Source organism: Ambystoma mexicanum, chromosome 13, assembly GCF_040938575.1.
Source record: "Ambystoma mexicanum isolate Mex_15411 chromosome 13, UKY_AmexF1_1, whole genome shotgun sequence".
Taxonomy (NCBI): domain Eukaryota; kingdom Metazoa; phylum Chordata; class Amphibia; order Caudata; family Ambystomatidae; genus Ambystoma; species Ambystoma mexicanum.
The window spans coordinates 523927245-523950332 of record NC_090938.1 but is presented as its reverse complement, the minus strand read 5'-3'; the positions used below and the strand labels follow the sequence as shown (position 1 = coordinate 523950332).

The following is a 23088-nucleotide window of genomic DNA, read 5'->3' as shown; positions in this document are numbered from 1 at the left end:
AACCTGACAAAACTGAGCAACGGTATTCCGAGGCACTGAGTACGCGCGGAAAAACGGAACTGAGCAACGGACGCTGCGCGCGGCCTTTATAGCCAGGATGACGTCGGCGTCGATACGGCGGCTGTAAAGGGACATCGACTCGAAGGACGTCGACGCGCAGCGCCCTCTAGAGAGAAAAAATGTTCCGAGGCCAGCAGAGCTGGAAGGAGATATCTAAGATGAGGAATACGTCGAATGACACAATCCCTTCGAAATAATCTTTTTGAACGATATTTCTTGTACTTTGCCTTTGGGTGAGGATCACTTGTATTAGTGGCACCTCTCATATTCTCTCTTCACCCTGGGGTGCCGAGTTTGAACCTGCTATGCCATTCTATCAGTGAACCCCAATCCAGACCCCCTGTGCTTGAAAGTATCACAAGGAAGACACCACAGTAAAATTCTATTAACACACTGCAATCGTGGCTGCCCCCCACATGGTATCCGATGGCTGAGAGAACTGGCTTTAGTTTTCTGCCAGTGCACTGTAATACTGACTTGTCCATCACTTTTAGAAAAACAATCAAGCTAAAGAATAAACAAAAAAAATAGGATTACTGGGGACTGCCATGGAAAACAGGAATACATAGGTACTATCACTCTCTACTTTCTCTTCTGAAGAACATGAAATTCAACGTTTCCCAGTTATTAACTCTTCCATTGATATTAAAAGTGGAGGCACAAGTCAAAGTGCACTTTCATGCTTTATTTTTACTGCTTCCTATGGAACATGAGGTTTGAGGACAATAAGGTGATAAGAGGTAGAAGGACATGAAGGTGAAACTAAGACTGTCAAGATCTGACAGGTGATAACTTAGGGCTACACCCGAATGTTCTTTCCACCTGCTTTGGTTTTGTACACTCAAATGGCATGCCATGTTCCCGTTTCTCCTTCCTTTCGGGCGTGCTGGATTCCCTTCTCTGGAGGCTTTCACAAATATTGTGCCCTGGTGCTGGCTTACGATTGCCCGTGCCATGCTCCCACTCATCCTCTGAGTACTTCTCCCAATCATCGTTGTAATCCAGCGCAAGGAGCTCTGGCTCATCATCGTCTGAGTGTATACTTGATCCCAATTCGTCCTCAGTGTCGTCCTGTGTATTGCTGTCCCAATCCTCAGTGTAATCAGATGTACTGCTTTCCTGTTCCTTCTTATCCTCCTGGGTGGTGTGCTCCTGCCCCTGCTTGTCTTTGTATTGACACTTCTCCTTCTTATTGTGCAATGCCTGTTCCATTCGCTCCTTTAAATCATGTGTTCTATTTTTCCGTTCACCTGTAATTTTCTGTCCGCCAAGCTTCAGATCCTCTTTGGTGTCCTGCAGATCAGACTCTTGTTCTTCCTTGATGGCGTGCAGGTCACACTCCCTTTCCTTTTGGATATCCTGCAATTTATGGGCCCATTCCTCCCTGAATTTCTGAGCGCTGAGTTCCAGTTCCTCTCTGATTTCTTGGATGATCTTCTCCCAACACAACTCACCCCCGTGGATGAGACACCCCCACTCGCCATCACATTCATTGCTGCATTCACACAACTTTTCTTTATTTTCACCACTTCCCTGTTCTGAGATGCTTTCACGTGTGTCTTGTTCCCAGTGGAAGTCGCACCCTTGCCCATCGTCATAGTCAAACTGTAGCTCATCATTTTCCTCATCCGACCAGTCACTATGTTCAGTACTGCTGTCTGGGCTGATAGCTGTATGCGAATCCCCATTTTGTAGATGTTTGTCACTCAGCAGATCTCGACAGGCATTCCAGGACCAGGAATATGTTCGGAAGAGACGTGAAAATCCTGATTGCTTGGTTACTTTTGCAATATTTTCACCACCAAGCCGCTCCCAGAGTTGCACCAGGGAGTTCTGCTTGCTCAGAGACTCCTTCTTGTAGAACTTCTTTTTTGCTTTCTTGACCTAACAACAGAAAAACACAGTGTGAGGGCTGACTCAGTAGAAAAGCCTACAAACAGCATCCAGCAGAGTATATGAAGACATCTTCACAAATGATTGATCATCATACAAGGAGATTGCACACTGCATATGCAGCCACAGACACAACCCATAAGGGCAGTATCTGTGGTGGGATATTACATTTGTTCGGGAGATGACTGTGGACAAGACATGTTACAAAGGTGACTGATTTTTGCCTGAACCAGGGACCTCATGTTTTTCAGAAGTGACCGGTCAGTGTCTGGATGGTGGATCATACATGTTGAAGAAGTGACTGATTAATGCCTGTATAATAGATGCTGAGGTACTTAAGAATAGTTCGACAGACATTAATTGGTTAAATTCTTATAATTATGCCAATATTTATATCACCAAAACCGAATGTGGCTGAGCTGAAAAGCATCCCAACATCAAGGGAGGAAAATATCACTATAATGGATGGCTAAGTGAAATGTAGCATTTAAGAACACATGATGAATAACCAAGAATACTAATGAAAGATATCTCAAGACAACTAGATACCACTGTGAAACAAGAAAGCACTGTGTGTGATATACTAATAGTTGGTATGCCTTGAAAAAGACCATAGGCTTGAAACACATGTAGGCATGTCTTTTGATACAGCATCTGCTATCTTCAATGTGTAAGAAACAATAAGTCTTTATTGATGTGATACTTGGACTTTTATTTGTATTATTGTGTTGCAGCATTGTCTCTGTAAATAATACAGAGCAAGCTTTTCACAAAAATATACATCACAATATTACAAGTTTCATCAACAACCGGACACAAAACCCAAACAATTAATACAGTTAAAACACTAATTTTGAGCTTATTCAAAATTTCTCCTAAAAAGTTAAGTTCTAAAACAAAGGAGGTATTATCCACCCTCAAAAGCCGAGCCCAGAAGAGGTCTTCCATAGGATCCTCTCCCACATGCCCCTCAAAGTATGATGTTCTATGCTCCGTCAAGCAAGGGCAAAACAGTATGAGGTGTTTCAATGTTTCCAGGGAAGATGGCTAGTTGCAGAGATGACAAGTTAGGGGACCCATTTGGTCACCATTCGATTTACTAGTACGGTCCAATGTAGAAAGTAGATTTAATTCGAACCATAATTATGAACTTTTGGCACCAAACAAAGTTATTTGGACAGGTCACCTTTTTTCCTAGGGAAATTTCAATATTCCCTGTAAGACGAATAGGTACCTATCTTGTTGATGGTTTGACACCAGTCATACATGAACAGTTTTTGTGTCGTCTTAACCGGCCTCTTCACCAATTCCTCTGTTGTCAAGTTGATTGCACAGAGAGTTCTGGTCAGGGATTTTTTAAAAGAGACCAATGAAGGTACCAATTCCTGCTGGCACATAATCCCCAGATCTTCATACAATGATTGTGACACAGAGTCAGCGATTTTAGCATAAGTGCTCAATTGTCTCCACAGATGTTTCGACCTCAATGAGGTCAGGCCTAATTCACACCTTATAATTGAATTCAGTGAGTCAAGAATGTCTCCCATGTCCAACAATGAGAGATCTAGTCCATACAGGGGTATTGACTCCACCTTCGCACAATAAAATTCAATGAAGGGTAAAAGAGAGAATCTACAGAGTGTAAAGTAAATTCATTTTAGTTGCAAAACCAGCGGGTTTGCTTTCAAATTCAATCGAGCACTCGTTTCCGCTAGAGAGCTGGAGTTTGTTCAATTGTTTCCCAAATAACGGGTTGTCAGGACTCTTTCAAGCCTTTTTTCTCCAACTACCCAGAACATAGTTTTAGGCTTTGACTTGTTTCGAGAACACCACCACTTTCGATTTAGAGCCACTTACTAGCAAGTTGTTTTTGGCCGCATAGGTGTAAAACAAGTCAAGCTTTCACTGTAGGCCTACTGCTGTTCGATCAAAGAGGGCTATATTATCAGCAAAGCCCATCCAGTCAAACTTCATATGTCCCATTCTAACCGGAAAGGTGGTCTCCTCAGCCCACAGTGAGTCAATGTCGGAGATATAGGCATTAAAAAGCAGCAGGGCTAGCACACACCCCTGCTTAACTCCGACATAAGACCCAACAGACCCCGACAAGATCCCTTCCTTGGTGAGCCTTACTCTCATAGACATGTTTTTGTGGAGGCTCTCCAACAGTAGTACTAGGTGAAGAGGAACTTTCCAATTCGACAATTTCAACCACAAGACCGTGCTGTTGACTCTGTCGAAGGCAGAACACAAATCCCTAGAGGCCATGTAGGCCAGACCCAGTTCACCCTTCTTGATCAGAGCCCTAAGATGGACCAGAACCATTGCTTTAAAAGTTGTGCCTGACCCTGGAAGACAAAGGCAGGGCACGTTGGCCGAAGGTTGAATCACACCGTGTGTGAGGAGCGGACGGCGGAGGCAAGGTGAGGCGCTCCACAAAGCCATTGGGCAGTTCGGAGCCCCTCACACAACGGACTGAGTCCGTCTCGGAGGAAAAAGAAGGAAACAGCGAGAAACGGCTGACAGGCACCCGCCGGGGAGCGGTGGGTGGTGGAGGGAGTCCCAGCTGCGCCGAGACAATCAGAGCGGCACACCAAAGAGGAACGTTGCCCTAATCCGAGGGCAGAGACCGGCGGCACGCAACCCATAGCCCGCACCCCGCAGTGAGTACCAGGAGAGCAGGTTGAACCCCCCGCACACATCAGCTCTGGGCTGCAATAGGAGTCCCAATGAACACTTGCCTTGAGGGGGGTCAAAAGCTGACATAGTGGGACCGGGGACACAATGGAGAGAACCAAGCGCACTCACCTGTGGGGAATATGCAGCCACACGATACCATCCCCACAAAATGCAAAATGCCAATTGAAGAGCTAAACAAGGAACATAGTTAAAGCTGGGCCAGATCAAGCCCAACCACAGGCAGCGCACAGGAGTGCTGGGCCCCTGCGCCTCCTAAACACAAACAACACGGGAGAACGCTGAAGCCCGGCCCACCACCGCAAGCCCTGAATTGACTCCCGCAGCCTCAGCTGGGGTGAGAGCAACATTGGACAATACCTAATGGCCAATGGGAGTACCAGCGTTCCCACACACTAATCACCCCCTCAGGCCATATGCAGCCTTAACAGCAGCAAAGACTTGTGCCATATACACAACCGCACTAAACAGACTACGGCCTCTAAAAAGCCCCAGCCGGAAGGAACAACCCAATCCACCACAGTGACCTCGCCGCCCGAGACCAGAGGACAAGTGTAGCCAACAGCCAACTTGACATAGAACAAGAACGCCTCACTGGAATCGTGTTGTGAAACACACAACTGATCCACACCTCATCTCTTGCCTCCACACTCTAAAAGATTAGCAGGTGGCCTGCCCACATACAACAATCAGGGGAAAAAACACCCCCCTGAAGCTAGGTGAAGGTCAACCACTCAGAAACCAACACAAAGACAATCAAATGGTAACTTGGAGCAGCGAACAACAAGGGCAGGGTCATCCCTAGCCCACCCTGGGAGCCAACCTGACCGGGACATACTGAAGCGGACCAACCAGAACCCACGTCCCAGATCACCAGATCACCCGGTAACTCACACACAGGCTCCATCCCAGTGAACGCCAATATATCGTGAGCCACAACACCACCAGTTGGGCAAAAGAAGCCCCCACACCTACCACGCTGCAGTAACCTGGGTGCCCCGAATAGAGATGTCCCCATCCAAGAGCAAATCAAAGCCATCAACAATGGATTCCTTCACAACAGTAATACCCAAACAACAACCGCAACACAATGCCACTGCTGATGGGGAATCTGTCAACCCTGTGGCAGAACCCAGAGATACGCAAGTGCTACAAGCCATCGCAGCACTTAGAACATTCATTGACACTAAAATTGAGGTCGTCAAGTCGGACATGCAGCTAATGTGTCAAGATGCCCGCAACCTGACCGAGAGTCACCACAGCAGAGGCGACCTTGCAGGATACTGCCGAAACCACATCGGACCTGAAAGCAAGAGTCCAAGAACTGGAGATGAAGGTGGCACGACTTGAGGCACGGTCTGAGGATGTAGAAGGACGCGCTCGCCGCAACAATATCCGAATCCTGGGGATTCCGGAAGATATGGAAGGTGCTAACCCAACAGAATTTGTAGAAACAATGCTGCAACAAGAAATTGGAGCGGGTAAACTCTCCCAGGGATTCTCCATAGAGAGAGCCCACAGATCCCTACAAAAACAACCTCCACCAGGATCATATCCACGCCCAATGATCGCAAAAATCTTAAACTTCCGTGACAGGGAAACAATACTAAGATTCTCAAGGGAGGTTGGTGAAATCGGGAGAAACGATTCTAGGATCGTCATGTACCCAGACTACACCCCCACGGTACGACGCGCGAGAAACCTTTATACCAGTGAAGGCGAGACTATGAAAACCTAACCTTAAATACATGTTACTCTACCCATCACGCCTCAAGATACTCTATAAAGGAAAGTCAATATTTCTAGAGACTCCGGCAGCAGCAAACATGTGGCTTGAACATTATAATCTGGCTGATGACGAAGAAAATATAACAAAGAAGCACACCAGATGAACAAACAACTGGCTTCACGCTTCATACCAGCAGCTATCACACTGACACAAGATGTGAACCTACTGAGACAATCTAACGCGGTATCATTGAAGACAGCAGCACCGGACGGGAGCTCAAGGAACCATACACGCTACTGGCCACAACACACCCCACAGGAACTAGTGCAGGCTGGTTGCCAGCACACCACCTACGTCGAATGGCCTGGAAGGACCCAATGGCTCGGGAGCCCCCGAGCGTTGCATGTTGGAACCAACTGCTGGGGGCAGTTTTCTGTTGTTAGGTTTTGTTTACTCATTCACTGGAATGAAAGTTGACACAGTTCAGAAGTCTCCAAGAATCAAGGCAGTGGGGTAGGTGAGGCCGGGGAGAGGGACGGGCTTGTTGGAACTAGACTTTGAAGCAGCGATGCAACCTGGTTGCCTGCACACACCTAGGGGTGCTCCCGTCAAGGGTTCGGGAACCAAAACAATCCCCACTTAATCATCATGGCAGCAAGAATCAAGGTAATGTCGTGGAACGTGCGGGGAATGGGCACTTACCTCCGAAGGAACAGGGTCAAATCCTACCTACACAGAAAGGAGGTAGGAATAGCGCTACTGCAAGAGACCCATTGTACAGAAGACTCTATGGCCAACCTACAGGAACACTGGGGGGGCAGGGTTTTGGGGCCACCTACTCCAGATATGTTAGAGGGGTCTTCACCTGGATCAACCCCCGACTCCCTTTCCAACTACTCAAAGCTGAAAAAGACCCCGAGGGCAAATATATGATATTACGGGGACACATTGAACAAGTAGAAGTGTGCATCGTGAACTCATACCTCCCCAATGCAAACATCCCAGCTCACCTGAACTCAATGTACGCTAAAATGGCACACCACAGAAACGGCCTATTTATATGGGGGGGGGACTTTAATTGTGTGTACAACCCGGAATTAGACAGGTCCTTACCCCCACCAGGAGGCCCAACAGCAGCCACAACTGCGCTAACCACCATAATGGAGCGGTTGTAGATAGCAGACTCATGACGAAGACTACACCCCGAAGAAAGAGGCTACTCATATTTTTCATCCCCACATGGGCTCCACGCTAGGCTAGTTTATATTTTCATAAGAAAGGAACACCTATTCCGAATAGAAAGGGCACAATATCTGGGAAGAACGGTTTCTGACCACTCACCCCTGCTGGTAAAATGGTGCAACACTGGCCCCAGACCACCCATCCCAATGTGGAGGATGCCTGTAGAGGCTCTGAAGGACCAGGCATTCAAGGATGAGCTCCAGAACTCGATTGATAGCTTTATTGAGGTAAACATCGGGAGCGTACAACATATGAGCACGATGTGGGACGCCCTAAAAGTCATGATACGGGGGGAAATTATAGCAAAAGCGGGAGGTATTAGGAAGCTATTACAAACGGAACTAGAACAACGGGAGAAAGAAATTGAGAGACTAGAATCCGCCCCCTCAGGTGGCCAACAGGGGGAAGATAAACTAAAGTCGCTTAGAGATGAATGCACAGAAGCCTGGGGTAGGCTCGCTAAATTCGATTATACCACCAAAACCAATAGCGCGCACGCAGAGGCGGATAGACCCAGCCGCCTACTGGCCTAGCTCTGTAAAAAAGAGCACCCTAGACACCCAACCATTGCAGTGAAAGATGAAGACGGCACCATGCATCAGACTCAACAGGAAATCAATGACACCTTTGAACTCTATACACAATTATACTCATACAAGGATCAGGTCCCCCTAAACGAAATCACGGACACATTGGAGGAGATAGGACTGGCCATCTCCTGCACAATCTGAAAACCTAGAGGCGGACATCACTGATGCAATTGGGTCCCTAGCCACATGCAAGGCTCCTGGCAGTGATGGGCTACCCTCAGAATTCTACAAAACATTTGAGCCTTCCCTGACACCCCTACTACATAAGCTCTTCCAGGAGGTTTATGAACAAGGGGTTCTGCCCAACAGCATGCGAGAGACCCTTGTGGTCCTGATGCTCAAACCTAATAAACCCCCAGGTGAATGCGACTCCTACCGCCCACTTGCAATGCTCAATTACGATGCGAAAATACTAACCACAATACTAGCTCAGAGGCTCTCCAGATTGATAGGCGAAATAGTGCACACGGACCAAAGCGGATTCGTACCAGGGCGCAACACCACTATGAACCTACGAAGGCTCCAACACGTCATAGCTCAAATTAACTCAGAGGGGGGCTTGTACGCATTACTGTCCTTAGACGCCATTAAGGCATTTGATCCCATATATTGGGAGTCATTGATGGCTGTGCTCGAGTGTTTTGGCTTTGAGAAGAGATTCATTAGATGGGTCAAAGTGCTTTACACCAAAGCAAGGGCACGGGTGAAATCTGGGAAATATGTTTCATCAGCGTGGGACATATGCAGGGGCATCAGGCAGGGATGCCCATTATCCCCTATGCTCTACATACTGGGATTAGAACCCAACAATTTTTTGATGCAGGCATTCAGATTGGGGGGGTGAACCACATTATCTCCCTTTACGCAGATGATGTCCTTCTGTATGTCAGGGACACACATCTGAATTTACCGACTATGCTAGAAGTCCTAGACAACTATGCCAAGGTTTCAGGGATACAATTAAGCAAGCTAAAATCCTGCTTATTTCCCCTGGCAAGGCTGAGGGGTAAGAACAAGGAGGACCTCCCCTTGGTGGGAATACAATGGCAAATGACCTCATTCTGATACTTGGAGGTCAAAATCCTGCACACCCCTCAATCAATGCATGAACACAACACTAGGGCAGCGATTCCCACAATGCGTAAATCAATAGGCTTTTGGTCCAAACTCCCCCTATCAATGATGGGCAGATCTTCAATCATTAAGATGATTGTTCTACCCAAGTTCCTGTACGGGTTTCAAAACGTGCACTACTTCATCAATGCCCCCCTTTTTCGCCTGCTTGAGTCAATATTCCGAGAGTTTCTATGGGGGAAGGGCAGACATAACCGGACACAAAACCCAAACAATGAATACAGTTAAAACACTAATTTTGAGCTTATTTAAAATTTCTCCTAAAAAGTTAAGTTCTAAAACAAAGGAGGTATTATCCACCCTCAAAAGCCGAGCCCAGAAGAGGTCTGCCATAGGATCCTCTCCCACATGCCCCTCAAAGTATGATGTTCTATGCTCCGTCAAGCAAGGGCAAAACAGTATGAGGTGTTTCAATGTTTCCAGGGAAGATGGCTAGTTGCAGAGACGACAAGTTAGGGGACCCATTTGGTCACCATTCGATTTACTAGTACGGTCCAATGTAGAAAGTAGATTTAATTCGAACCATAATTATGAACTTTTGGCACCAAACAAAGTTATTTGGACAGGTCACCTTTTTTCCTAGGGAAATTTCAATATTCCCTGTAAGACAAATAGGTACCTATCTTGTTGATGGTTTGACACCAGTCATACATGAACAGTTTTTGTGTCGTCTTAACCGGCCTCTTCACCAATTCCTCTGTTGTCAAGTTGATTTCACAGAGAGTTCTGGTCAGGGATTTTTTTAAAAGAGACCAATGAAGGTACCAATTCCTGCTGGCACATAATCCCCAGATCTTCATACAATGATTGTGACACAGAGTCAGCGATTTTAGCATAAGTGCTCAATTATCTCCACAGATGTTTCGACCTCAATGAGGTCATGCCTAATTCACACCTTATAATTGAATTCAGTGAGTCAAGAATGTCTCCCATGTCCAACAATGAGAGATCTAGTTCATACAGGGGTATTGACTCCACCTTCGCACAATAAAATTCAATGAAGGGCAAAAGAGAGAATCTACAGAGTGTAAAGTAAATTCATTTTAGTTGCAAAACCAGCGGGTTTGCTTTCAAATTCAATCGAGCACTTGTTTCCGCTAGAGAGCTGGAGTTTGTTCAATTGTATCCCAAATAACGGGGTTGTCAGGACTCTTTCAAGCCTTTTTTCTCCAACTACCCAGAACATAGTTTTAGGCTTTGACTTGTTTCGAGAACACCACCACTTTCGATTTAGAGCCACTTACTAGCAAGTTGTTTTTGGCCGCATAGGTGTAAAACAAGTCAAACTTTCGCTGTAGGCCTACTGCTGTTCGATCAAAGAGGGCTATATTATCAGCAAAGCCCATCCAGTCAAACTTCATATGTCCCATTCTAACCGGAAAGGTGGTCTCCTCAGCCCACAGTGAGTCAATGTCGGAGATGAACAAGTTACTTCTTACCTTGTAACGTTCTTTCGACGGGATGTTCCTCCGACGTATTCCTCATCTTAGATATCTCCTTCCAGCTCTGCTGGCCTCGGAAAAAATTTTCTCTAGAGGGCGCTGCGCGTCGACGTCCTCCGAGTCGATGTCCCTCGACAGCCGCCGTATCGACGTCGACGTCATCCTGCCTATAAAGGCCGCGCGCAGCGTCCATTGCTCAGTTCCGTTTTGTAGCCCATAATAATACTTTCTGGACTAGACTAATCACCCTGAAGGAGCGTAAGCTGCAACAACAAGGGAAGTAGAACTGCGGGGATGGATGGGAGGGTCGATGAGGAATACGTCGGAGGAACATCCCGTCGAAAGAACGTTACAAGGTAAGAAGTAACTTGTTCTTCGAAGGGATTGTGTCCTCTGACGTATTCCTCATCTTAGATAGGCTCCCATAGCAGTATTCTATTATTGGAGGAGGGAGTACTGACTTCACGCTGTCTTCTATTGATGAATAGAATGCAGTACAGCCCTTCCAAACCTAGTCTCTTGACTGGAGGAGGAATCCAAATTGTAAAATCGTGTAAAGGTATGGACAGACGACCATGTAGCGGCCGCAGTAGATGTCTTTAACCGGCACGCCTCTTTTGAAGGCCGATGAAGCTGCAATACCTCTGGTCGAATGAGCCCTAAGGTTTTGAGGGGGCTCTTTCCCTGCCAGTTTATAACATTCCAGAATGGCTAGAATGATCCATCTGGAAATGGTCTGCTTAGTTATTGGTAACCCCAGCTTGTGACCTGTGTAACCTACAAACAGCTGGTCTGCCTGTCTTATCCTGGCTAGTCTACTGATGTAAAAACTTAAAGCCCTTCTAGGGTCTAGCCTGTGTAACCTCTCTTCCTCTTTCCCCGGATGAGGAGGAGGATAGAAAGATGGTAGGGTAATCTTCTGAGTGATATGGAATTCAGAAACCACTTTTGGGAGGAAATTAGGCTTCACTTGCAGGACAACTTTGTCTTTGTGAAATATTGTGTGAGGGGGTTTACAAGAAAGAGCTTGTAATTCGCTCACCCTTCTAGCAGATGTAAGTGCTATTAATAAAACAGTTTAAAGGGTAAGGAATCTTAGCGAACAAGAATGGAGTGGTTCGAAAGGTGTGCCCATCAGGAAAGTTAGGACTAAGTTTAAATCCCATAGGGGAACTTGGAATGGTCTTGGGGGATAAACATTGGTTAACCCCTTTAGAAACTGTATTACCAAGGGTAACTTGAAATAGGATGGTTCTTCCGCAGTGCGCTTAAAGATGGATAGCGCTGCGAGATAGCCCTTAATGGTGCCAACCTGAAGGCCTGAATTCGCCAAATATAGAAGGAAGGACAAAACCATTGGTGTACCACATGAAAAAAGGGTCGATATTCTGTTCTCTACACCAGCTGCAAAATCTGTTCCAACGGCAGCGGTATAAAGACTTTGTTGCTGGCCTCCTTGCCGAAAGCAACACCTCCATAACATCATCAGGGAGGTCCCAATCCTTGTACCTCAACCTTTCAGAAGCCAAGCGTGAAGGTTGAGGGTTTTGATGTCTGGATGGAGAACCTGACCTCCTTTCTGTGAGAGTAGGTTCTCTCTGAGTGGAAGTCGAATTGGAGGGCAGATGGACAAGTCTAGAAGGTCCGGGTACCACGTTCTCCTGTCCCAATCCGGGGCAATTAGGATCATAGTTCTCCGGAATCTTCTCAACCTCCTGATCATTTGAGGAATGACAGGGACCGGTGGGAACACGTACAGAAGCGGAAACTCCCAGTCCACTATGAACGCATCTCCCAGAGCTCCTCTCGGGGGAAATTCCCTTGAGCAGAACAGATTGCATTTCCGGTTGACGCTGGTGGCGAACAGATCCACCTGAGGGGTTCCCCAAAGGGCGAAGATCTCTTGAAGGACTTCCTGAGCTAGTTCCCACTCGTGGGAGACTGTGCTCTGCCTGCTCAGAGCGTCCGCTGTCAAGTTCTTCTCTCCGGCTAGGTGAACTGCCGATAGAGAGATTCCTTCTTGGATTGCCCAAAACCAGAGCTGCATCGCCTCTCTGCACAGGGGTAGTGATCCTACGCCTCCTCTTTTGTTGAGATAATGCATGGCCACTGTGTTGTCCGTCATTATCAGGACGTTTTTCCCTTGTACAGCTGGCAGTCTGATGGCTCTCAGCTCTAACAGGTTGATATGTAGTCTGGACTCCGATGGAGACCAACGACCGCTGATGGTCAAGTCGTTGGCGTGGGCTCCCCACCCCGTGAGTGAGGCATCCGTGACTACTGTTATCTCCGGCCAGGGTTGCCAAAACTGTTCTCCTTTCAGAATGTTCTCCTGACAGGCCCACCACTGAAGGTCTCGAGCCACCCTGTCGGGAACCTGAAGAAGATCTGTCATTCTCCCTGAGAATTGTGACCACTGAGTCCTCAGTGCCCACTGGAGGGATCTCATTCTCAGGCGAGCCTCTGGCACTAGGAACATGCAGGATGCCATGAGGCCTAGCAACCTCAAAAAGTCGAAGGCTGGGAGACGTTGGGCATCTTGGAACTTGGTAACCATCTGTAGAATATCTTGAGCCCTCACCTCTGGTGGCGAGGCTTTTCCCAAGGAAGTGTCCAGGATCGCTCCTATGAACTGGAGTCTCTGCGATGGTATCATTTGTGACTTCTTTAAATTGAGGTAGAAGCCCAGTCTGTGAAGGGAGTGGCACATGTGATTTAGCTGGATCTGAGCTTGTTCCGAAGAAACAGCCCTGATCAACCAATCGTCCAGGTAGGGGTAGACGTGAATCCCTTCCCTCCTTAGACTTGCCGCCACTACCGACATTAACTTGGTGAAGACCCTCGGGGCGGAGGTCAGCCCAAATTGCAGCACTCGAAATTGATAGTGAGAGTTGCCAATTTGCGAACCTCAGGTATTTCCTGTGTTTGAGATGGATAGGCACATGGAAATAAGCGTCCTGAAGGTCCAGAGATACCAACCAGTCCTGGAACTGAAGGGCCTGGAGGATCTGAGAAAGAGTGACCATCTTGAATTTGTCTTTCCTGAGGAATTTGTTCAATTCTCGCAAGTCCAAGATGGGTCTCAGTCCTCCGTCTTTCTTCGGAATGAGAAAGTAAGGGGAGTACCAGCCCTTGTTCCTCTCTGCTACAGGTACCGGTTCTATGGCACCTTTCTCTAGCAGGTCTAATATTTCCTGCAAGAGGAGCGGATCTGGAGCTTTCTGAGAGCTGATCCCCGGTGGATGACTCTGAGGTATACGTACGAAAGGTAGGCAGTAACCTTGGGCAACTGTTTCCAATGCCCAAGCATCTGACGTGATAGCCTGCCATTCCGCCAGATGTTGAGTCAACCTGCCTCCTACAGGTGTCCTGTGAGGGAAGTCCTGAGAGTGGTTTTGGGGCGGCTGATGCGGATGCCGATGGTAAAGAGGCACCTGCTGTTGCTGTGGCTTTTGAATATCTACCCTGTCCACCTCGGGTAGTTCTTCTTTGTCCCCTTTGAGCCGGACGTCCTCTACCTCTTCCGAATGCGGAGTAGAAGCGAAAGGACTTGCCCCTCGCAGAGGTTCCTGTGGGACGAAAAGGTGTCTGACGGATTGCCGCGCCTAGGGATTTTGCTGCTGCTTTTGAAGTTTGCAGTTTCTCTAAACCGTCCTCCGCCTTTTTTCCGAACAAAGAAGAGCCATCGAATGGCATGTTCAAGAGCCTGGCTTGCACATCAGGGGCAAAACCAGACTTTCTCAACCAAGCGAATCTCCTGGTTGTTGTACTTGCTGCCATTGCTCTGCTGATACTGTCAGCCGAATCAATGCCCGTCTGGAGGGATTCGCACATAGCGTCTTTACCGTCCTGTATGATATTCAGGAACGCCTCCCTTTCTTCTCCCTCTGGGATGCAGTCAGCCGCTGTAGAAGCACACTCCCAAAGTGTATGGCTGAATCTAGCAAGGGTGCAAGTAGCATTAACAGCTTTTAACGCCATGCTACATGCCGAAAAAACTTTCTTTGCCATAGCATCATATTTTTTATCGTCCCTGTCCTGTGGGACGGTAGGATAAGCCGTCTTGACATCGGTAGAAGATGCTGCCTGTACCACCAGACTTTCTGGGGATGGGTGTTTTGACAAAAACTCCGGGTCTGTAGAGGATACCCTATATTTTGTAGACAGTTTTTTATTTACTGCCGGGACGACATCTGGGGTTTCCCAGTTCGTCATAATCTTCCTCTGAAGAGCTTTATGAAAAGGCACCACAGGATCCTCCTGTGGGCCTTTGTCAAGAATATCCGTGAGGTCATCTTGTTGGAAAGATTGTGAAGGTGCAGACCACCCCATAAACTCTGTGATCCTGGCCATTAAGGCTCTATAGGGGGTTTCAGCATGCTCCCCCGGGTCTGGCCTAGCAAACTCCACCTCAGGGGAAGTGTCTAACCCACTTGCCTCATGTAAGGAATCATGAAGATTCTTTAACCTGCGTTCTTCAGAGGGAAATTCCTCTCTAATTGGGGTTACAGGTCCCTGCAACTCAAATGTGTCTTCCTGTTCAGACAATTCACCCTCTTCCATAATTGAGGACATAGTTCTCAATTGTTCTGAACTCATAAAGGGTGTAAATCCCATTTCCAAGGCAGAGGGTGCCGAACTTGTCATAATCGGCCTCGAAAACGTCGATGTCGTCGACGCCGACGTCGAAGGCTTCGAGCGTGGCGTCGAAAACAAAGGCGGAGGCCTCGATGACCTCGACAGAATTGGGATTCTACTCGACAATCTCGAAGCCATCGTCATCGAGGACTTGGGGATAGTCACTGGGTGTGTCGTGACCGTGACTTTTCTTGGCGTCGACGCCGGTGTCGAAGCTGGCGTTGAGTCGACAGACCCGTGTGTCGAAGGTCCCTTCGACAATGGCGTCGAAGACACCGACCTCGGCGTCGACGGAACCTTCGTCGACGGTGTCGACGGAACCTTCGAGGAAGGTTTGGAGGTCATAGTCCTACTCGAGGGTTCGAGACGCGCTTGAGAGGTTTCCTTCGCCGGGTACTGCGACTCGCGGCGTTTTTGACCTTCGGGTCTTTCGACCAGAGCATCGCTCTCGGCAGTCTTCGAGGGGGTCGAGGCCGCTTTCTCGAAGACGCTCATCATATTTTTGCGGAATTCCTCCCATTCAGCCCGGGAACTATGTTTCGTGGGGCAAGGGATTCTTTTTGGTGAAACAGAGGAAGAGGAAGACGGAGAAGGGGATCTTCGACGTCTCCTCTTCGAGTGCTTCGATCTCGAGGAGTGATGGGACCCACTCCGAGATCTGGAACGCGAATGGTGACGAGGAGACGAAGAAGAAGCTTTAAAAGTCTTACCTTTCTCCAGCTTCCCCTACGCTCCTTCAGGGCCTTAGCTGTCATGGACATACAGTCCTCGCACTCCGAACAATGGTGTTCAGCTCCCAAACACCACAGACAAACTCTGTGAGGGTCAGTCAGCGACATCTTTTTCCCACAATCTCGGCATTTTTTGAAGCCGGATCGAGGAGTTGTCGGTTCCGACGAAGAAGCCATCGAGTACGGATCGAATAACTCGAGGTAAATAGATTTAACCTGACAAAAACTGAGCAACGGTATTCCGAGGCACTGAGTAAGCGCGGAAAAACGGAACTGAGCAACGGACGCTGCGCGCAGCCTTTATAGGCAGGATGACGTCAACGTCGATACGGCGGCTGTCGAGGGACATAGACTCGGAGGACGTCGACGCGCAGCGCCCTCTAGAGAAAAAATTTTCCGAGGCCAGCAGAGCTGGAAGGAGATATCTAAGATGAGGAATACATCGGAGGACACAATCCCTTCGAAATAGGCATTAAAAAGTAGCAGGGCTAGCACACACCCCTGCTTAACTCCAACATAAGACCCAACAGACCCCGACAAGATCCCTTCCTTTGTGAGCCTTACTCTCATAGACATGTTTTTGTGGAGGCTCTCCAACAGTAGTACTAGGTGAAGAGGAACTTTCCAAGTCGACAATTTCAACCACAAGACCGTGCTGTTGACTCTGTCGAAGGCAGAACACAAATCCCTGGAGGCCATGTAGGCCAGACCCAGTTCACACTTCTTGATCAGAGCCCTAAGATGGACCAGAACCATTGCGTTAAAAGTTGTGCCTGTTCTGGCTCTAAAACCATCTTGATATCGAGAAAGCACCCCTAGCTTCGAGAGAGCTTTGTTGGCTTCTCTAAATAGGAGAGTTGCAAAATATTTTGCTGGTAGCGTCGAGCAGTTTGATGCGTCTATAGTAGTTTGGTTCCATCGCATCACCTTTCTAGTAGATTGGAATGATAAACAACTCCCGCCAAGATGTTGGCATCGAACAGGACTCTGTTATGGCCTTGAACAGGGGACACAATACCCTAGCCCATAATTGGGGATTGGCTTTAAGTACAACTGGCGCAAGGCCATCTGGGCCCGGCGCCCAAGAGACCTTAGCCTTGTTAATAGCCCAGATTACATCCTCCTCTGTCCAGGAATAGGGAATTAAGGTCTCATTGCCTATTCTATTATTAGGGTTTCTAGGTAGAGCTGAGTACTTCACAGAGAAATACTTGACCCAAGTTCCCTCTGGGCTCATGTTGCCCACCTCGGGCCCACAAGTACCAATCTTTGCGTTAATAGTGGGCCAGAAGTCTACACTGTTGTGGGATTTGAGTGTTTGTATTTGTATTTTGTTTATTTATATAGCACGCCTAGCCCAAGGGCATCTGGGTGCATATCTTAAGTTACATGGCATATTTACAGTCAGAATACAGAATAAAACAAAGTAGGGTGTACAGAGCAAGAATACGAAGGATGAGGAACAATAAATGAAAGTAGCATATATATACAATCAGGTAGCAGGAATTATGTACAGGTAATAATACAGTGAAGCAGTGCAAGACAGACAGTATAGACATATCGATGCAGTGTTTTAGGTAGCGCGGATGTCTTGAGCAGAGAGCCGCAGTTTGGCTTTGCTCTTGAAGGATTGAAAGGATGGATCTACTGGATCTACTCTCAAGGGGTTGGGCAAGGAGTTCCACAGTTTGGAGGCGAGAACCAGGAAGCTGACTCCACCCGCTTTCTGGAGCTTGAATCTAGGGAGGGAGAGGCCGTGGGCTTGGGCAGCTGTCTGAGGACAGGTAGAAGTGTGGGGGGTAAGTCGGTTGGCCAGGTAGGTGGGAGCTTGTTTAGCCAGACACTTGTGGGGAAGGGCAAGCATTTTCAGGGAGATTCTCTGTGCTACCGAGAGGCAGTGGCGGTTGCGTCTGTGGTGAATGATGTGCTGATTCCTAGGAATATTTAGGGCAGCCCTGATGCCATTATTCTGAGTGACTTGAAGTTTATTTAAGTTGCGTTGGCTAGTTCCTAGATAAAGGGCATGGCAGTAGTCAATCTTGGACATAATCAGTGTTCTCGCAAGAATGATGCAGTTCGCAGTAGTCAGGAAGGGTCTGCATTCAGTGATAAGTTTGCACGTATAAGCAGATGTTGAGTTTACAGCGTTTGTTTGTCTAGTCAAAGGTAGGGTAGAGTCAATATAAATGCCTAATGTTTTAGTGTCATTGGCTACCTTGATAGTATTGCCATTGATGGTAAATGACTTGAAGGAAGGATCTAATTTATTAAGACGTTGTTGGGTTCCCAGGATGAAGAGTTCTGTCTTGTCATCGTTAAGGCAAAGTTCATGTTGAGCTATCCATGCCTGCACGACCAAGTAGATATCACTCAAGGAATTGGTATCTGCAGCGTGGTCACCAGTGATAGGGATGAGTATCTGGGTGTCATCTGCGTAGTTTGTGTAGGTGACACCCAGATGATCAAGAATATCAAATAGGGGTTTGGTGAAGGGGGGGTGGGGCCCGCGCCCAATGTGAGGACGGACATCCACGAAGCTCCTGTCCGAAATCCTCACACAGACTGCGTTATGACTTATAAACACTGCGCCCAACAATAAAACTTGCAACCACCGAAGTGGAAACCCTTTCCCCATGGGCAGTCTGGTCGTGGAACGAAACCGAAGCAGGCAAGAAGGTGAACGGTCCGTTTACAAAAGAACCCCTGCATATCTCAAAATGGCAGCGATGGATCCCGAGATGGGCGCTGCAACGGAGCAGTAAGACCAACTGGCGAGGAGCACCCGCTCGACTCAGTGACCCTGCAGCTCGAGACAGCGAAAATAACTCAACAGTGTCAGACCCAACAAAGAAGAGCATATGTTGGAACCCAGAAGGACTGCGACGCACCAGACCCTGGAAGACAAAGGCAGGGCACGTTGGCCGAAGGCTGAATCATACCGTGTGTGAGGAGCGGACGGCGGAGGCAAGGTGAGGCGCTCCACAAAGCCATTGGGCAGTTCGGAGCCCCTCATAGAACGGACTGAGCCTGTCTCGGAGGAAAAAGAAGGAAACAGCAAGAAACGGCTGACAGGCACTCGCCGGGGAGCGGTGGGTGGTGGAGGGAGTCCCAGCTGCGCCGAGACAATCAGAGCGGCACTCCAAAGAGGAACGTTGCCCTGATACGAGGGCAAAGACCGGCAGCACGCAACCCATGGCCCGCACCCCGCAGTGAGTACCAGGAGAGCACGTTGAACCCCCCGCACACATCAGCTCCGGGCTGCAATAGGAGTCCCAATGAACACTTCCCTTGAGGGGGGTCAAAAGCTGACATAGTGGGACCGGGGACACAATGGAGAGCACCAAGTGCACTCACCTGTGGGGAATATGCAGCCACACGATACCATCCCCACAAAATGCAAAATGCCAACTGAAGAGCTAAACAAGGAACATAGTTAAAGCTGGGCCAGATCAAGCCCAACCACAGGCAGCGCACAGGAGTGCTGGGCCACTGCGCCTCCTAAACACAAACAACACGGGAGAACGCTGAAGCCCGGCCCGCCACCGCAAGCCCTGAATTGACTCCCGCAGCCTCAGCTGGGGTGAGAGCAACATTGGACAATACCTAATGGCCAATGGGAGAACCAGCCTTCCCACACACTAATCACCCCCTGAGGCCATATGCAGCCTTAACAGCAGCAAAGACTTGTGCCATATACACAACCGCACTAAACAGACTACGGCCTCTAAAAAGCCCCAGCCGGAAGGAACAACCCAATTCACCACAGTGACATCGCCGCCCGAGACCAGAGGACAAGTGTAGCCAACAGCCAACTTGACATAGAACAAATAGTTTAACAAAGGTAGCGGGCGCCCCTTCCACTTGAGAGTTCGCAGCCACTGCTTTTACTCACTGTGCCTTTCACAGATGGGAAATATCCATTTGCATATCAGTCTTTGTCCCGCCCAGGGGCAGTCCAGCACCGAAATACAATGGCAATTCCAATCTGAACGAGAGTACCACCAGCAACCCCATACACGTGTTTCACCCTTGTTGGGGATCATCAGTGAGGTGAAGCTGATGCCTCTCTAAGCACAGTGAGAGGGAGACCACGTCTGGTTGCCCCCAGGAGACCTAGGGTTACCAATCCCAGGTTCCTTAACAAATAGTTTAACAAAGGTAGCGGGCGCCCCTTCCACTTGAGAGTTCGCAGCCACTGCTTTTACTCACTGTGCCTTTCACAGATGGGAAATATCCATTTGCATATCAGTCTTTGTCCCGCCCAGGGGCAGTCCAGCACCGAAATACAATGGCAATTCCAATCTGAACGTGACATAGAACAAGAACGCCTCACTGGAATCGTGCTGTGAAACACACAATTGATCCACACCTCATCTCTTGCCTCCACACTCTAAAAGATTAGCAGGTGGCCTGCCCACATACAACAATCAGGGGAAAACACCCCCCTGAAGCTAGGTGAAGGTCAACCACTCAGAAACCAACACAAAGACAATCAAATGGTAACTTGGAGCAGCGAATAACAAGGGCAGAGTCATCCCTAGCCCACCCTGGGAGCCAACCTGACCGGGACATACTGAAGCGGACCAACCGGAACCCACGTCCCAGATCACCAGATAACCCGGTAACTCACACACAGGCTCCATCCCAGTGAACGCCCATATATCGTGAGCCACAACACCACCAGTTGGGCAAAAGAAGCCCCCACACCTACCACGCTGCAGTAACCTGGGTGCCCCGAATAGAGATGTCCCCATCCAAGAGCAAATCAAAGCCATCAACAATGGATTCCTTCACAACAGTAATACCCAAACAACAACCGCAACACAATGCCACTGCTGATGGGGAATCTGTCAACCCTGTGGCAGAACCCAGAGATACGCAAGTGCTACAAGCCATCACAGCACTTAGAACATTCATTGACACTAAAATTGAGGAGGTCAAGTCGGACATGCAGCTAATGCGTCAAGATGCCCGCAACCTGACCGAGAGTCACCACAGCAGAGGCTACCTTGCAGGATACTGCCGCAACCACATCGGACCTGAAAGCAAGTGTCCAAGAACTGGAGATGAAGGTGGCGCGACTTGAGGCACGGTCTGAGGATGTGGAAGGACGCGCTCGCCGCAACAATATCCGAATCCTGGGGATTCCAGAAGATATGGAAGGTGCTAACCCAACAGAATTTGTAGAAACAATGCTGCAACAAGAAATTGGAGCGGGTAAACTCTCCCAGGAATTCTCCGTAGAGAGAGCCCACAGATCCCTACAAAAACAGCCTCTACCAGGATCATATCCACACCCAATGATCGCAAAAATCTTAAACTTCCGTGACAGGGAAACAATACTAAGATTCTCAAGGGAGGTTGATGAAATCGGGAGAAACTATTCTAGGATCGTCATGTACCCAGACTACACCCCCACGGTACAACGCGCAAGAAACTTTTATACCAGTGAAGGCGAGACTATGAAAACTTAACCTTAAATACATGTTGCTCTACCCATCACGCCTCAAGATACTCTATAAAGGAAAGTCAATATTTCTAGAGACTCCGGCAGCAGCAAACATGTGGCTTGAACATAATAATCTGGCTGATGACGGAGAAAATATAACAAAGAGGCACACGAGATGAACAAACGACTGGCTTCACGCTTCATACCAGCAGCTATCACGCTGACACAAGATGTGAACCTACTTAGACAATCTAACGCGGTATCATTGAAGACAGCAGCACCGGACGGGAGCTCAAGGAACCATACACGCTACTGGCCACAACATACCCCACAGGAACTAGTGCAGGCTGGTTGCCAGCACACCACCCGCGTCGAATGGCCTGGAAGGGCCCAATGGCCCGGGAGCCCCCGAGCGTTGCATGTTGGAAGCAACTGCTGGGGGCAGTTTTCTGTTGTTAGGTTTTGTTTACTCATTCACTGGAATGAAAGTTGACACAGTTCAGAAGTCTCCGAGAATCAAGGCAGTGGGGTAGGTGAGGCCAGGGAGAGGGACGGGCTTGTTGGAACTAGACTTTGAAGCAGCGATGCAACCTGGTTGCCTGCACACACCTAGGGGTGCTCCCGTCAAGGGTTCGGAAACGAAAACAATCCCCACTGAATCATCATAGCCGCAAGAATCAAGGTAATGTTGTGGAACGTGCGGGGAATGGGCACTTACCTCCGCAGGAACAGGGTCAAATCCTACCTACACAGAAAGGAGGTAGGAATAGCGCTACTGCAAGAGACCCATTGTACAGAAGACTCTATGGCCAACCTACAGGAACACTGGGGGGGGCAGGGTTTTGGGGCCACCTACTCCAGATATGCTAGAGGGGTATTCACCTGGATCAACCCCCGACTCCCTTTCCAACTACTCAAAGCTGAAAAAGACCCTGAGGGCAAATATATGATATTACGGGGACACATTGAACAAGTAGAAGTGTGCATCGTGAACTCATACCTCCCCAATAGAAACATCGCAGCTCACCTGAACTCAATGTACGCTAAAATCGCACACCACAGAAACGGCCTATTTATATGGGGGGGACTTTAATTGTGTGTACAACACGGAATTAGACAGGTCCTTACCCCCATCAGGAGGCCCAACAGCAGCCACAACTGCGCTAACCACCATAATGGAGCGGTTGTAGATAGCAGACTCATGGTGAAGACTACACCCCGAAGAAAGAGGCTACTCATATTTTTCGTCCTCACATGGGCTCCACGCTAGGCTAGTTTATATTTTCATAAGTAAGGAACACCTATTCCAAATAGAAAGGGCACAATATCTGGGAAGAACTGTTTCTGACCACTCGCCCCTGCTGGTAAAATGGTGCAACACTGGCCCCAGACCACCCATCCCAATGTGGAGGATGCCTGTAGAGGCTCTGAAGGACCAGGCATTCAAGGACGAGCTCCAGAACTCTATTGATAGCTTTATTGA

At 48.4% G+C, this 23088-nt stretch overlaps 1 protein-coding gene across 4 annotated transcripts in view; it reads right to left on the bottom strand.

Moving 5' to 3' along the window:
- Window positions 1-724: 724 nt before the first annotated feature.
- The window catches only part of LOC138521417 (spermatogenesis-associated protein 21-like), a 1690677-nt gene continuing 1668313 nt past the window's right edge, over window positions 725-23088 (bottom strand). For all 4 annotated transcript variants that reach the window (XM_069634222.1, XM_069634219.1, XM_069634221.1 and 1 more), the window contains one exon: window positions 725-1944. In XM_069634222.1, coding sequence (XP_069490323.1) covers window positions 832-1944 — 1113 coding nt within the window. In that variant the 3' untranslated portion in view covers window positions 725-831. The remainder of the gene's footprint in view (window positions 1945-23088) is intronic.